This window comes from Drosophila hydei, unplaced genomic scaffold (assembly GCF_003285905.1).
Source record: "Drosophila hydei strain 15085-1641.00,03,60 unplaced genomic scaffold, DhydRS2 tig00008147-arrow-arrow-pilon, whole genome shotgun sequence".
Classification (NCBI taxonomy): domain Eukaryota; kingdom Metazoa; phylum Arthropoda; class Insecta; order Diptera; family Drosophilidae; genus Drosophila; species Drosophila hydei.
The window spans coordinates 767,070-784,319 of record NW_022045851.1 but is presented as its reverse complement, the minus strand read 5'-3'; the positions used below and the strand labels follow the sequence as shown (position 1 = coordinate 784,319).

At 36.2% G+C, this 17,250-nt stretch overlaps 3 protein-coding genes across 6 annotated transcripts; 2 read left to right on the top strand and 1 right to left on the bottom strand.

Moving 5' to 3' along the window:
* Positions 1–1,035: 1,035 nt before the first annotated feature.
* Positions 1,036–1,950, top strand: LOC111602758. 3 transcript variants are annotated; one of them, XM_030225878.1, is made up of 3 exons: positions 1,036–1,260; positions 1,324–1,550; positions 1,610–1,950. In XM_030225878.1, the coding sequence occupies exons 1-3, from the start codon at positions 1,135–1,137 to the stop codon at positions 1,647–1,649; spliced, it is 393 nt and encodes a 130-aa protein (XP_030081738.1). In that variant the 5' UTR covers positions 1,036–1,134; the 3' UTR covers positions 1,650–1,950. The 3 variants fall into 3 exon arrangements, 2 of the variants coding, with proteins under 2 accessions (XP_030081738.1, XP_030081737.1); XR_003944582.1 differs by having other exon boundaries at positions 1,043–1,550; positions 1,610–1,729; positions 1,787–1,949; XM_030225877.1 differs by having other exon boundaries at positions 1,045–1,550; positions 1,610–1,949.
* A 5,701-nt stretch (positions 1,951–7,651) lies between these two features.
* On the top strand, positions 7,652–16,216 carry LOC111602684. 2 transcript variants are annotated; one of them, XM_023319905.2, is made up of 4 exons: positions 7,652–7,767; positions 15,294–15,677; positions 15,739–15,861; positions 15,924–16,216. In XM_023319905.2, the coding sequence occupies exons 2-4, from the start codon at positions 15,310–15,312 to the stop codon at positions 16,057–16,059; spliced, it is 627 nt and encodes a 208-aa protein (XP_023175673.1). In that variant the 5' UTR covers positions 7,652–7,767; positions 15,294–15,309; the 3' UTR covers positions 16,060–16,216. The 2 variants fall into 2 exon arrangements, with proteins under 2 accessions (XP_023175673.1, XP_023175672.1); XM_023319904.2 differs by lacking the exon at positions 7,652–7,767 and having other exon boundaries at positions 15,201–15,677; positions 15,924–16,215.
* On the bottom strand, positions 12,039–14,702 carry LOC111602683 (serine protease 7). The gene is made up of 5 exons (XM_023319903.2): positions 14,521–14,702; positions 13,142–13,546; positions 12,973–13,081; positions 12,625–12,911; positions 12,039–12,448 (listed from the first exon to the last, which is right to left on the bottom strand). Exons 1-5 carry the CDS (start codon positions 14,582–14,584, stop codon positions 12,150–12,152), a joined length of 1,164 nt encoding a protein of 387 aa, XP_023175671.1. The 5' UTR covers positions 14,585–14,702; the 3' UTR covers positions 12,039–12,149.
* Positions 16,217–17,250: the final 1,034 nt, after the last annotated feature.

The window sequence follows — 17,250 nt, the reverse complement described above, 5'->3', positions numbered from 1 at the left end:
TGCTGGCTTAGCTTGTGTGTTGGTGTGTTTGTTGCCAATGGACGCCAAGGTCATTAATATTTCACTGTGTTGCTATTAGCATGGCTAGCACTTAGGCACACACTCCACACCCAATTATACAACTTCTGTTTGGTTGGCTCGTTGACCTAATGCGTGTAATTCATTAGCTGCAATTAGAGTTCAATTCAAAGGTTCAAGGTCCGTTGGCGACGGAGCAAAGAGCCAATGTTGCCATTGCCATTGAACAGACATGTAGCACTTCATTAATGCCTCCTCCTTGCTCTGCCTGGGCACTCCTCGATCTGTTCTATGGGAAATTATAATAATAATGTGGTCGTTTGCTTTCACTGGCCCACGTGCTGCGTTAGCGTTGTTAAATGCGTCCTTAATAGGCACAACATTTGTGGCAATGTTTTTACAGCACACACACACGCACAAACATTTGGCCATGTTCTGCTCGATAGTCCTTTGCCAAGAGCTGCTTTTGTGTATGGCGCTTGCTGATGGCTCATAATTGTGTTACATCTGGTTTGGAATGCTTATACGAAAATCAAATGAAAATGAAAATAAGAATTTATTAAGATAAGGTATATAGAAATGCTAATGTGGATTACCTACATATATAATTCATTGGGCTTTATGGCAATCGGATAGGTCACCTTAACTTTTTTATTTTTAAGAGGTATCTGCATGTTGCGATGATGCTAATTATGCACTTGATTGGAATTTTAATAAAATAATACTAATACACAACCATCTTCAGTAGGTACTTTGCAAAATAATGGTGACCAGACAGCTACCTATTAAGCTACTGCGCTATATTGCGTACAGGAGTTGTCCGTCCCGAAAGAAGCTCCTAACCGTGTCGAAGACCAATCATGGAGGCTGTGTAACAATATGATTTACAAGGAACAAGAATTTCTATTGGAAATCCCCAGATGGAAATGAGCATCAGCATCAGAAGAGCTATGCTTAAAATCGCAATGTATTTGGTACACTATATTTGAAATAGTAGTTGAAATTAATAAGAAACACAGTATGAAATTGAAAATTTGAAAATATTCCGATAAATAATAAAAATAAAATTCTAAATATCTTTCATTTCGAAACTGTAAATGCCAATACTCTTGAAATATGTCTCCAGATTTGGCTGACGAAAATGCTGTGGACAGTAACATCAAGCCTGAACTACAATTTCCTATCCATAACCTTGGAGATGACCAAAGTAATAGTTGCGAATCGATGCAGTCATTTCAATTGGTAGGTATTCATTCCAGAAAGAGAAGTTCACATCGCTTTGAGCAAACGAAGCAAGTACCCCAGGAATCTGTTATTTCGAAACAAAAAGTTTACGAACCCAGCCAATTTGACGATAAATTGGAAAAACTTACAAAACAAACCTATAACCAGTCATTAGAGGATATCATAACAGAAAAAAACCCGCAGTTTCATGAATCGAACAGTGATGATTGGGAGACTTGCAAAAAGACGAATTTTGTGGAATTGGTTAATAGCCGCCATCCCAGTTATACTTTCAAGAATATTGATTAGTAAAGCCAAATTTATATTTATCTGCAAGTTATGTAATTTCAATTCTGTCATGTTTCAGTTCTATGGTGTGTGATTTGGCTTATTCGAAGGCGAAATAGAAATACAATTCACAACTACTCTGTGAAATGGAAAACATATGCCATAGTACCAGAATATGCGACCAGTTTTTCACCAAAAGGTAGTGAATTTGGGGCTCAAATGGTTTTCACAATTTATTTGTCTTGTCCCTTTCAAGGCTTTTTACCTATGCAACGACGTGGCCTCCTCTCCACACAAAGGCCGAACTGAATTTATTTATAGCCAAGTTTTTCCAACTACCACCGAAGCAAAAAAGGCGCTTAAATTATTTAATGACAAACGACATAGTCTAATGGCCAAGACCTATCAAGACTTTAATTGCAGATTTAAATATGTTCATTTAATATTACATAGGTATTATTAACATAAGTATATTTGCAATTAAGTGACAAAAACCTGCAGTCTTATAATTATTTTAGTTTCAGTAAAATTATTTTAGTGAAACAATAAAAAGGATAGCGCTTTAAAATTTAATTGTGAATATCTCACTCGATTACAACTACACACCTATAGCTACCAAATAATTTGATCAAATTATTTGATAATATCTATGAACAGAATTACTGTGGTAAGATACGTGGTTTTAGCTTAATATGAAAAATAAAAAGTAGAAGCTTAATTTTTTTTTTTTTTTTTTTTTTTGACTATCTGGACTATACAATTTGCACTACTTGTATTAAGAATAAAACGGGATATCTACAGAAACTAGCAATACTAATTCTCCACCTTTCAATAAGCTGCGGTAAAAAGTCCGCGTAAAATTTTCTCAAGCTCGAAAGCTCGAATGAGTTTAACTGTTATTTTAATGATTTTCATAAAAGGGAGCATTATTTATAACGTTTGCACAGCTAAATTGGAGGTGCGTTGTGTAGAGCCCTCTCTTAAAAGAGCACCTACAAATTACAGTTTTAAACTTCACGCATGAATACGAAGAACTATAATTACGTATTAAAAGCAGGCTTTACCCGCTTCGGAGAGTTGTTTTAGAATTTCTAGTGACATTTCCAGCAAGACATTTGCTAATTAATACAATTCGAATCCAAATAAATTTTTTTCGAACAAAAATTATGCAATTCAGCACGATTGTTTTATAAGTCCTGCGAGTTATAATAGCTTATTTTATTATTACTATTATTTATTAAAATAAATAAAGAAATAAATGAGCTATCAGTTAAATGATTTAGATAATATTCAACACTAAATGAAGGAGAAAGGCATAGTTGACCTGATGACTTGTAATATACTATACTATTTTCGCTTTAAATAGAGCTTTTTAAATAATTAAAAAGTTGTCAATTGTCGAACTTCTGACGCCCTTTAACAGTTGTATGTATTTTATTCTCAACAGGTGGTTTTTTGTTATGCTAGCTGTTTTTTAATTTAAGTGTACATTAAATACAATGGAAATTTCAACATTTAACAACAATTATGGATAATGAAGAATATATATGAATAAAAGTATATAAATATATATATATATATATATATATATATATATATATATATATATATATATATATATATATGTGCATTTATGTCTAGCTTACTTATTTCAATTGATTTCGTTTGTTCAGTCGATCATGAATTAATTCAAACAAAGCATTAAATAAAATGTGACATCGCTGTAAAATTGATTATTGAACATTTTTAGTCATATTTTCGCCTTTAACAGGCGAGAGTGTGTCAGTATGTCCTGTTGGTTAACGGAAAGTCTGCCATTTGTCAAATAATATTTTATAACTGATTTTTATTGCTATTTTTTTTTTTTTGTTGACAAAGGCGTGCAAACGAACCTGCTAGACATATATACATGAATATACACACATATATACATATGTGTATGTATGTATATATATATATGGAATTGTTGTTATGCATGTGCCACCTTGACAATATATAAAATATGAAAACTATTATTTTCCTGCGTCTCAATATGTGTTTTGCATTTGTTTGCATGTTTTTTCAGGCTGGACAATTATTGTTGATTTCAATTAAATGGTCGGAAAATGCACAGACTTAAATGTGTGCACTACAACTCAGCAGAACTTTTATTTGCATCTACCAATCACACGAAGCATGTTTTCAGTTCAAAATGGAAATTATGGTTGCCTGGGTTTTTCTTATTTCCGGCAATTGTTTGTGTTAGACATCATATATAAATAGACGAACAAACATGACTTAAACAAAAATAATTAAGGCATTATTAACTTAATTTAAATAAAATTCCTGTTTAAAGACAGGTGTTTCTTTACCTACATATATAGATATTACTTGTCCAAGTATTTAACACCTTTTACTTCAATATAAATAGGTCGAAAGTAATTCATCATAATATAATATAAACAATAATAATAATAATAATATAAACAAATTGCCTTGACTAACTTTTCATGATAAATTAAAAAATATATTCTTAAAATTAATTAAACTTAATTGGATAGAAAATTTAATGACGTTGTTTAATTAATCTGTTTCTTAAGTTTAAAACATTAATCTGATTTATTTTATGCCTCAACGTAAGTAAATAAACTCTTACAAAAATATTAAAATAAATAAAACTTAAATTATATACAAATACAAAAGGTCGAACAGGTTAAGCAGAATAATTTGCATCAAAATCTTAGAAATCTTGCCTAACGCCTCTCAATCCTCTGAGCATCATAAAATGAAGCAAGGTAGCCACAATTATTGAAAACACTTTGCATGCCTGAACTCATTTTCACAGCGGACCATGAATATTTAAGCCAAATAATGTGTTTTCTTAGGCAGCTAAATACTCTCCACGGTCAGATGCAAATATGCAAAATATTTGCGGTTTTCACGCGGTCGAGAGCCCCAAGTGCCTTTTATTAAACTTTAATGCTAAGTACAGCTAAATTTGAAGAGCTGCTGTGAGCGCGCCCACGGTATGGGCCAAGTTGTGCAGGTAAAAATCAACGCAGCCGCGGCCCGCATCCGCAACTTTATGCAATAAATTATAATTTCCGCATGCTGTGCTGCTGTGTATATGTATACTATACGTATGCGCTGTTGTTTTTATTCTCGATGTGCGCTACACCTGCACGGCCAGGGATTCGGCTGCTGGCCAATGGCTCGCCTGGTCATTTCCCGTTTATACGAAGCTTATGAGCAAAAAATGAAAAGTTGGGGGACAGCAAAAAACTGCTGCATGGCTGCGAGGTGTGCGCCAATTTCCGGCGTGAGTGAGCACGCATTAATCGAGACTTAAAAATATTTAAACCGTTCGCCTAGTGATACGCCTTTTATTCTCATTTTGTTTGAGTGCATATGTTGCCAGCAGCATAGCAGACAAATTGTTATTAATTGCTGCAGCATCTATTCTGCTGTGTTTATGTGTTTGCACTGAAAAGGTTGCTAATCATTAGCACCAACCGCCACAGCAGTAGCAGTAAATGTGGAGACTGTCAAAGAAAACGAGCAATCACTTAATTAGAAAGCATCACGCATACGCAGTGTTCACACTAGAGAAGGTTTTGCGTATGCTGAACACATCTCAATGCCACTAGGAGGTTCACGTTCATATATTTTAACATACACAAGTAATTCATATGTTCTTAAATATAATATTAAACTATCGTATTTTTAATATATACACAATAATATATACACAATTAATATACACAATTTTATGACAGACAGATAATTTTATTTATATGCAAGCAAAATTATTATTATAATTTAAATATCTCTTTTTTTATTAAATATTTATATTTTCTTGCCAGCTCTAACGCTTACAATTAATTAATGTAGTAAACATGTAACATAAACACCTCATATAAAGTGAAGCCGTAGAGAAATTTGAATGTTAATAAAATAATTGAATCAATTTTGGCAATAGTATAATTATAATAATATATGTAATATTTGAAATATTATAATTTTAGTTAAAAACGCCACAGATTCACACGATTTGACGCACAAAAATGTTTAATTGAATTTCGATAAAATACTATTTTAAATAATGCTTTTATATGTTGTCTCCCTTCTCATTTAAGGTGCATTTCGATTTATTTGTTGAGCGTCCACTCGCCAACCATCCAGCATATTGCCTCACCATTTCATATCGAGCTACGCCATCGCGTTCTGGCCATAAATGTGCTACAGATGAAATGAATACGGCTAGTAAGTATGTGTTACATATTTAACAAATAGTATTCCTGTGCAATCATTGCCAGCCAGTGTTTGCGAGGTTTGCCTTTGCTCCTTTTTATGGCATAATTTTTATCATCTGCTTACATCATGCGCACTAACCATAAACTTGTGGGAATGGGTAGTCTGGCCCGTAAGGAGGGGCATGTTACGGGCATTTAATACAATAGAAAAGAAATGTGAAAATACAAAGGAAAAGTTGTTTTATATCTCTTCAAATAAATTTAATGTGTAGGATTTTGGGTTCATAACATAACAAATGTGAATAATTTAATCACTTGTTATTTAAACTTATATATAAATTCAATGGTGGCAATGCTTTCGTAATTTAGCGTTGAGTAAAATTTACGATATCAAGGGAATCAGCACAACCTCTATCTTTTGTTTTCGGACACGTCAGACTGAGATCAGGATATAATAATAATAATGCATATCGTAAATAAATGACTTTGTGAGTATAATAAATACAATTGAGGAAAAGCTAGCATATTCACTAAATTTATATCTCTGGGCAAGACTTCGATCTATCAAATAGGAATTGCATTGCCATGTTGTATTTTAATTCAATTTTTCTTTGTCCATTTTAAAGGAACTGATCTATGTCATAAGAATATAGTTTAACTTAAAATACACTTCAAGCATATATCCTTGCAGCTTGATACTTATTACCTTTAGCTTCAACAATATACATTTTTATCTTTTATAACTGCGTGTGTCCACAGGGTACATTCCAGTCATGCGTTGCCAACCTTCTACTTTTTTATGCTCAATTTTCTTAACTACAACTCTTCTGGCTGGCTGTGTGTATGTGTGTGTGTGCTTGTATCTGTGTTTGTGTGTTGCCATGGTGGTCCTTCGGTCGTAACTTGCGCTCTGGGCACACAACACTCCAGTTTTGTGGCACTGCGAAATGCATTTCATACGCAATAAAAATACACTTGCCGAGTGGTTTTACAGCTCGACCGTTTCTTTTGGCTGTCGCTTCTTTTAGCGCCGTTTTGCTATAATATTTCCCACTTATAAAATAAAAAAGCAAAAGTCACTTGCTCTGCTCTGTGTGTGTGAGTTGTTTTTTTAAAGGAAATTTAATGAGCTACTTAATGTTGTTGTTCAAGCTCTGCTGTTGCAGTTCATTTTTTCAGTTTTTACGATTTTAACAAGTTGGTTGTTAAATAAATTTAAATTACGCTCTCCCAGGCGCCCTTAGCAGTGTTCCGCCCAGTTCATTATGATGTTGCACTAACTAAAAAAAAACAGAGAGAGAAAAAATAAGTTCAATTCATGGAGTGCGCTGCCAATTTATTAACCTGGCCAACAAATACTTCATCATTTCAACAGCTCTCGTTTATATTTATTCACTGAGTGCAAAATATTAATATTTAATATAATTTCTTTTTTATTTATATTTTGTGAAAAATATGGGGATTGAAAACCTGCTGCATCATGTTGTTTGAATATTTACCTTAGATTTTTGTTGCGTGCCCGATGACTCTCAATTTTCTGTTTGATTTTTGAGAGTTTTGGTAATTGATGGCACTTAGGTCAGCTTTTAAAAATTGAGAAGAAAACATGGAAAGATTTGCCATATCAAAACTGATGATGAGCTGAATTAAAGAGGTTATAGAATAAATTATTATACATTGTGGTTGGGCAGGGTTTTTTCTTAAATGAAAGTATATTTTTGTGACTTAAGAAAGAAAATGCTTCGAAAGTCTTTTTCGATTGTCCTGTCAATAAGCCTAAAATGTTGAGTATTTTCTTACTTTAGTTTTGATTTTTTGATATTTGATAAAATATATTTTTTTAAATTATCTTTTATAAAATAAAACTTTATTTATAAATTGCATTTGGGACTGCTTTTCTAGGTTGCGACTTGAGCTATAGTATTGAATGATAAGATATAGAAAAAGACTTGTTTATTCGTATTTACGAGGTTGACCGAGTTAAGGAATGAAATAAAGTGGTCTGGTAAGCCTAAATGCAGTTCTTTTAAAGAATACAAATTCCACAATATATGAAAAAAACAGAAACGACCCAATTTAAGTTGAAATTCTTGCTAGTGATTTTAAGTACTACTCAGCACCGCTGACACGTCTGAGAAAGGTGGCCTGTTTGGTACGTATTTCGTATTGCATATGTCTAAATGAAGTCCAATATATTTGTGTTTATTTTCCTATAGCATTTTCTAACTCTTCTCACTTCTCATTTTCCTTAATTGGATGTGTGACCTCCACAACTTGTCTTTGGAAGGGCACCTTCCGCTCGAGTGCAACTGACATTTGTCGCTGTTGACTTGATAGAATTCGAATTGTGAATTTTTCCTCAATTGCATTAAGTATTTATTAAATTGAATGGAATTTTCTCAATTTTCAAGATATATACCATAGGGACCAACTCTAAAAACAATATTTTCTTTTCTTCAAACAGAACTGCATTTGACATTCGAGAGTATAAGACTTTCTTTTTTTCTGCATGGCAAATCAGAGCACAAAAAGCAAATAAAACTTAACAGAGCGAAACATTTTGCATGCCCTACTCCTTGTGGGTCTTCAATTTTTTTGTTGGTCTATTTTCAAGAGCGATTTTATGCTTTTGCCTTTTACTGGGGATCCATGACAATTGCGTTGTCTACGAACTCGTGACGCTCAATTTGGCAATGATTTATATGAGCTTCGAGTGTAGTGCAGAACTCTAAACTTTAAAGCGACAGTTGATTCGATAACAGAACTGAATCTAACATCGTCAGAATATTGGTTTGTGTTCGCAATAAGCCACTGTTTTTAATTGTGCTTTGCTAATTTGGTGCTGTCGTAGTGCATTTAATTTAATTATTTCCAAAATATTCATACAGCAAAAATACAAATAAAATGCATAATCAGCAACTTTCATTTCGATTGGAGCGCAGGCAATTGCCAAATGCAAATGAAAAGTAAATAATAATAAAATTGCGTTGCACTACGAAATGAGAATAGGCAAATGATGTGGCCGGCCACTGTTGCAGCCCTTGCATGTTGCAACGGCAACAATCACCAAATGCCATTGATAAACGAGGTTGGCCCAAATCGCATTAAAGGCCACCCAAGTGCCCAGAAGCGGTAATCAAATGTGCAGCATGTTCCCACACACAAATACACTATATATACATACATACACACACAGAAACATACATACGCACGTTTATCCAATTGTGTTCCCAGGTTACGAATCACAGGTAAAGGGTTGAAAATGGTTTACAAAGAAGAGCAAACACAAATTCTTAAAGGAAATTATAGTTTAGTTAGTTCATTAAAGTAAGAAAAATAATATTTGAAAGCCCTTAATTTTCTAGATGTGCATAAGAAATTATATTATGAATGTTTTCTTGTAACAATTGAAAGTTAACTAGTGGAAAAAATATAATTAATTTTTAAGTTACAAAAATTAGTTTAATAAGTTAGACAACTTTATGAAGAATTCAAAAAATGTAATTTAATTAAATTTATTTTTAAATTCATAAATTGCAGAAAATGAAAAATAGTATCCATTAAATGCTAAATTGGTATTAACAATATTATTGTAGAATATTCATTCATAAAAAAAAAAAAAATTTCTTTTTTATTTTAGCATATTTTGAGCACATATATTATCACACCTGTCTGATCAGTATCTTATATTGTTTTTTATGACGTTAAATATTTATTAATGAAAAATAATTTGTATACTTCATACGAGTTGACAGTTGATTTGATATCGTAAATATAATTAAAACAATATTTCCTTAATTTGAGATTTCCATGAGTTTCGGCAATTTGCAATTTGCCGAAATGATAATCGATTTGTGAAACAGAAAACTCGACACTTTTTTTATTTGGTGGCGTAAAAACGAAAATTGTTGCGAAAATCCACTTTGGCATTTTGACGGGCATTTGAATCCGAAAACCGGGCCAAGCGGCGAGTTTATTCAGGTCAAAGTCATAAATTGCATGAAAATCGGGATCTGGACTTCGTTCGGGCGTTAGGCTGAGCTGCGCCAATGTTACAGTTCGGCTATGCATGTTAAATGAAATTATTGCAGCTTGTTTTTTCTGCTTTTTCTTGCTGTCTTCTAACTGTCGCACATGGCGTATGCGTAACGTTCGTTCAATCCATCAATCAGCGCGGCATACTGCCTGAGGCTCATTTTATGTTGTGATATATTCTTTTTCTGGACAGCACACCAAACAAATTGACTTAGATTTACGAGAATGTTTGCGACACAGAGACTCTATGTGCGTGTTTCTGTGTGTGTGTGTGTGTGTGTGTGTATTAGTTGACACGATGGGCTTCAATGGTTGCAAACAGTCGCTTGTGAACCTTTTGAGAATAGTAATTTATTCAAATTCTATTCAACAGCAGTTTATTTAAAGTATCATAATCTAACGCAATTGTGGATGAAGAGTGACAAAGAAGTATTAGTTAAACACAATGAAAATTGAGTCCAAAGGGTTAACACGGCAGAAAATTAATATAAAGAATAGGTTAAGTATATTGATATAAAAACTGTTAAATCGTTGACTTAAAACTGAAGCCACGACAAGTCAAAATGTAATTGAGATGGAATCTCTGAATTGAATTTTCTTATCATATTCTTGTTCGACTTTTATCACTTCTCCGACCAATAACTCGCAGAACGTACTCTATCTGTGTGTAGAGATCTTAAATGAACTCCCTGCAGTGGTGCACTTATCTAAGCTTATTTGCCAAACTTTGCCTGCTAAAAGCTCCACAGTGAGCCGAGTGGATTACGTGGCAGGCTCGTTAACGGCCGGCGGCTATTTTAAATGTAGCAAACACAACTCAATTACAGCCTGGCAGCCCTTCAACCCTCCTAGCAAATCCTCTACTGCGCTTCGGAACGAAAATCCAGGCAATTCAGTGGGGGTCGTCATACACATTTTTACATGGTTCGGTCTTCGGGCCAATTGACGGCTGTCTGTCTGACCAGGTGTAACTGAATTTTTGCCTGCTTTTTGCGTAAATGTGAGTGTGTCTGTGTGTGTGCGTGTTAATTACATTTGGCTTGCATTTGTGTAAAGTTACCCAAAATTGAATTACAAGTTTTTGCCAGCATTTAGGCAAAGTATCTCTGTATGTGTGTGTGAACGCTTTTTTCAGTTTTTTTTCTTTTGTTGTTTTTGCTGGGCGATTTGGCCACACATGGCCCAGCCTGAAACCCAAAAGTACAAACTTTTCAGCACGCAGCCGGCAGGAGAGTTTTTGGCAACAGTTGGGCCAAGTTGTTGCCAAACTGATATCTAAAATGCTTCAAACCAGCAGTTTTTTAGCTGTTGGAAAAATTTCGAAAATTTATTAAATAGTATTTAGGACGCTCGTAAAAAAGGAAACTTTATTTAAATTAAATCAATATGCAGGCGGGACGAATGTAGAGGCTGATGCAAACGATAGTTGCATTCGCTGCCTGCTGAAAAATTTATATGAATTTATTAAAATTTTTAAAATCTTTGCATTTTTATATATTGATAAGTATTTCATCGTACTTCTAATGCTTCTTTCTTACATTACCTCCTAATAAAGTAAAGCTGCTACAGTAGCTACTACTGATAAGTACTACTTATATGCTGAAGCTTCTCAGGCAATCCTTCATACGTACTCTTCGCACTCGTCTTCTCTTTGCCCATTTTCGAATTTCGCTTTCCTGAGTCAGCTCTAAGCCGCTAATGGAAGTTCTTACTTAATGTTCTAAGTTTCATAATTAGTTGCCAGGCAAGAGTCTCAAATAGAGCTTTGCCAATCAATGCCAAACTGTAGAGCGAAGCACTCCAATTCCCTCTTCGCAGCCTTCTTTGCGCTGCGAAGCATTTCTGTTCATTGTGCAGCTTAGCTTACCTCATTTGGCTGCATTTCCTGCAGGCCTCATTAACCTTTCGCGCACAGCCCATTCATTGTCTACTTTGTTGGGGCCTTGCCACGCCCACCCATTACGCAGCGCTAACAAACAATTTAATCGGGACAGCGGGCGCTGCTCTCTGGACGCCAAGTGCAAATAATAGAAATTCATTGCCAAATTGCATAGAAAATCGTTGCGAGGAGCTGCAAGGACTTGGTGCCGCGGACAGCTTGGCAGCCAGCTTGGCAGCCAAAGTAACTTTCTGAGGCAGCGTTTTAATTACCGCAAACGGCGGCAGTAAGCGCATTACGTATACGCCGCGTTCCAGCTGCCGATAAAATCGCATTTAACGCAAAGTTAATTAAAATGCGTGCACTTCGCTCGCGCACTCTCTTCGTCTTTTTCTATTTAATTAAAACTTAATTTTACAATAGGTGCATTTCGACTCGGGTTCGCCTCGCCTCATCTCGCAGCCCACACCTCCTCACGCACGAATCGTGCTCTCGATCCAGTCTATATAGTCCGACACGCGAGTGTAGACGCCGGGCCAGCCTTCGAGGCCGCAGCGATTGCCAAACGAGACGACGCCTTCCAGGTACCACGCGTTCTTGAAACGCATCAGTGGTCCGCCCGAATCGCCGTCACAGCTGTCACGCGCGAATTCGCCGCCAGCGCACAGCTGTGAGCTGATCACGTCAATTTGCCGCGTGGCGAACTTATCAGTGCAGTAAGACAAACTTGTTACGGGCACATCCAGCCGCTGCTTAATATTGCTTTGTCGACCTGAAAGGCAAATGGAGAATACAAATAGAGCTCGTCTGTGCTATATACTGTCCTAGTGTCGTTTACATATATATATATATATATATATATATATATATATATATATATATATATATATATATATATATATATATATACATATATAACTCGGCCTTATGTAGTAAGACAATACTTACTGAGCAATGTTCGTCCCCAGCCGCTAACAACGAGCAGCTCAGAGTTGTTGATAGCTGATCGCACGCTGGGCAGGGGCAGACACACGGGTTGGATGTACTCGTTGAGCTGGACGGGCGTACGTAGACGTATGAGGGCGATATCATTATGCCGATGACGACTGCTTGCTTCATATTGCGGATGCGGGATGGCCTCCTCGACTTCTATCTCCAGCACGGGCGGGTTGCAGTCCCTATCTATACAATCCACATCCGTGCTCAGATCATATTCACCAAGTCGCACGCGATTGCTGGAAGTATTCCAAAATGCATTAGCAGCAAAATACTCCCGACACTGAGGTTTGCACTTACAGCTGTCCCACTTCTTTCTCGATGTCGCCCGTGACGCAGTGGGCCGCGGTTAGGACATAGCGACTGTTGATCAAACTGCCGCCACAGTTCAGGAGCTTCTCGCCGCTACCTGAGTGTGAAGATAAGCTATATGGCAAGAAGTTATATGAAGATAGCATGAGCTACTCACGACTTCTATACTCCAGCAGTGCCATCCACATGAAGTCATCTAAGTTCGTATTGTTTCCATTGTAGATCCGATTGGACAACGAGCTTGGTCCGCAGGCTGGGGTGCGCGGCAGCAAATCTCCGTCCTGCCGGCGGATCGGACTAATGGATGGAGTTGTTCTTGTTGTAGTTGTTGAGGTTGTTGTGTCAATGGGCGTGATTGTTGTTGATGTCTGGCGGTCAGAGTAATTTATATCTCGAGTGCAGCACACATAGGGCGAGCGGCCGAATCCATTTTCGCATTGCGACTGCCGCAGGAAAGAGCGCTCATCACTCGTGAGCTGAATCTTCTGGACCAAATTCAGGAGAGGCGGGCATTCGTAGAGCGATATGCAATAGCCAGTATTTTGATTTGGATTGCGACAACCTGTAGTTATTCAAAAAGTTCAATATAGTAACTTTGGTTTAGTTTTCTGCCTTATAAATCGATTTTCATATATCTAGTTGCCATAAACCTCGAGTTATGCATAGAAAGGCAGTCATATGATCGATATTTAAGCTCAACTTTGACAACTCCTCATTGAAAATATCCGCTGTAAATTGCATCTTACATTCCATTTATTTTTATACCCCATACATATTTATATAGTTAATTAGTCTAATTAGTCAGACATATCTGCTAACCACTTCACAGTTAAATAATTGTTACATTAATTTATGCTGATTACTGGAATTTTACTTGAACTACATTTGTGTCTGCTATGTATTAATTAATTAAATACAATATTAATGTTAAATTCGAATTCAAAATTCAAATTATTTATGGAAATTCTCGGAAATATTGTTCAATTATAAATGCCATTTTTAGTTTATTGCAATTGTTATCACTTATATAATTTGCTCTTGTATTTTGTATTTAAAATAAATAATAAACGTCGAATTAAGCAATTATTTCCTGTGTTTTATACGCGTATTAATTAATATACTATAATTTTGCAAATACAATTTATGTTATGAGCACCGTACGAAATGCAAATAAACCGAGCCCATCCTTACTATATATGTATGTATAAAAAAACAAATGTAATCACAAATACTTCAGAGTTCAATGTTTTTAGTTGAAATGTGATTAACAATGATTTAAGTGAGCCGTAAACGGAATCAAACAGAATTTTATTAGCACGAGAGTGAGTGGCCTTGCGTCATTCACTTTCTCATAAGCGGGCGCCACAGCGTGTAAGGAACACACTGCTCTGATAATAATTAAATATAATTAATGACGGTCCGATGGCCGGAGATAGGGAGAGCGGCACTGGCCGAGAGTCTTAGAGTCAAGTTCACGCAGCGGATGATTCATTGCAAAACCCGTTGATTGCGCGTTGCGTTTTTATTATTACTAACTTTGTGCGTTAGCTGTGCCGTGCAGCAGCGCAGCTATGATGAGGATTTCCAGAAATCGCAGCATTGATATTATTGCGGGAAATAACACTTAAATGCAAAAACTTGTCAGAGAATTGATGAATATGAAGTCAGACATGCACATTCAACTTAACACGTGTACGAACACCTTGTCGCGGTCACTAATCGAGCCGAACTGTTTTTAGCAACAGCTGTGCCAGGTCTTAAATAACCCGAGAGCTGCTGAGAGAACTGTTGTGAGAACTTTGAAGTGGCTCTTCGATCAGTGAGCGCAGATTGCGAGTGAGTGAATGAGAGCGAAATAGGCATATGGGAGCGAGTGTGTGAACTAGAATGTTACTAGAGTGTAGGAGAGCTGAGAGAACAACAAACGAGAGCGTGAATAACAATGGAAGTGGAACTAAAAAGTGGAAGCCAGACTAGTAGCTAGAGTGTAGGTAAGCCAAGAGACTATGGAATGGAATGCAAATGAAACAGAAAAGTGGAACGGGAAACACAACTAGCTACAATGCATGCGGGCGAAAAATATACTAGACTTATGAAAGCGGGAGCGCGTAGAATCTCTCAGTGTTCATAGTGAAATTGTATACGCAGTTTGATCAGTATTAATAATTAGTACACTATTTGGGAATCCCTTAGTTTGACAAAACAAAGCGCGTAGTAGGCTATAGCCTAGAATTCACTAAACAACACAACATAATTAAGAAAAACATCAACAAAAAAATATATGTACAGTTGTATGCCTACACATATAGACAAATATCATTCACAATGGAATCCGAGGAAAAACAAAAAGATGTATCTGAGGAAAAACCCAGAGAAACAATCGAAGAAAGGCGTAGAGACGATTCTGAGAGAAATTCATTGTTATTATTGGACACAGCCTCGGGGCGTGCAAAATCCCTGTCCAAGTTGTACACAGGAAATAGTCCACTTGCGCTGCGTCGAACAGCCAATATAAACGTGCCCAACGTGGACATAAGCAAGTCCCTGTACCGATTCAGGCAGCGCAATCCGGACGATCCCCCAAGGCCTAAAGTGGATTTGGAACTAATAATACGCGGTGAAAAATATAAGCCCAACGATGACCCGGACATGTTTGATCGTGAGCCAAGCTACACGAAATTCAAGATACCCTAGTAAGTGGAAGTAGAAAATGAAGTGTGTAGTGAATAATATCTGTATGTGGTCTGTATATAGTCAAATGATATGCGCTAAACGGTATCAGGATTCGGTTAGAGCCTATGAACAACAGCTGGAGCATGAGATTACACAGAATATAGAGTTCCAAAAGACTGCAGCCGACGCGTGCGATTTCATGCGGTAATAACGATCGGCCTATAACATTTCATTTTGCATATATACCCAATCATATTCCTATACAGCTGTGTAGCTTACACGACTTTTTGGCCACCGTTGCACAACATGTCCGAGGTGAACCATACGTCCAAGCATTTTTTTAAGCTCACCGAAAAGGAAAAGTGGCGTCTGAATAATATTATGAATACGGATATAATATAAGCAAACGATAGGCCATTATATAATTTTCTATTTTGCATATTCCAATCAAGAATGTGCACTCCACTACACAAGAATACAATGAGCTTCATTTAATCGCGCATACGCAGCGTGGTGAAACAAATGGGTGAGATCGCATACCGTCATAATTATACGAAAAATAAATGTAAGTGTGCTATAAAAACTAAACATTGTTTCATTGAATTTCCCAAAAAGAACCTGAGTTTCCAGAAATTAGCAGAATCATCAAGTGATTTATTTTTCGATTTTTCGGTCTTTTCCATCAATTAAATATTTAACCATGTGCCAATTGTATCCATGACTGACTAAGAACTTAGCTGGCAAAGTAAGCAAATCAAGCAAATCAAGCTCAAATAACCTAGACAGCATAAAGTTTATTACAAAGTGCATACGGACGAGGGCTAAACATTGATAAAAACTACAATTGTATGCAGCTTTTGCATTTGCCTGCTGCCATCGGACCGAAACAAAGCTCATCGGATCAGTTGGCAGCCAGAGTGCCCTTCCACCTGGACACCCTCTAGATACTCTGCATTACTTCAGCAGCCGGCCTGCAATTTGTCTGGCAAATTGTAGAACAAATTGACGAGATTCTCAGCATGTTCTGCGCTGTAGTCATTGGTCAGTGGGAATGAATGCATTCTAGTTGCAAAAAAGTAAGTCGATGCCTCGACTGCTTTCGTTTTAGAAATATATGAATGCACATATATTTCACGAGGAGATAATTTTGTTGAATTTAACTTATTTCAAAGTAACTGCCAGTTGAACAGAATAGAACTTTGTAATAGGAGCTATGTAGAAAGCAAATGCTTTTATAGAAGATTCATATATATTGTATCATATTAACAATTCTCGCATAGTATAGTAACAGAATATGCAAGCTGGAAAGAGATTGATTAGGTCACTTAGAGGTTTTGTAGTTAGGCAACTGTACAGTCCAATTAGCTCTAAGTAAAATATCTAACCAATCAAGCTGTGTTTAAAGGTAAAGTAACACTACTTTCAGGCTACGCACAGGTTGTCAACGGCAAGCTCAGACGAGTCTTAAGCTTTATCTCTGCCAGTGACGACGCTTTGGATGCATACCACATTCTACCATAGGTAGTTTAGACGCCTAAAACTGGTCTTAAGTCTATATCAGAAGAAGCAATTCAAAATGTAAAAATATATTTC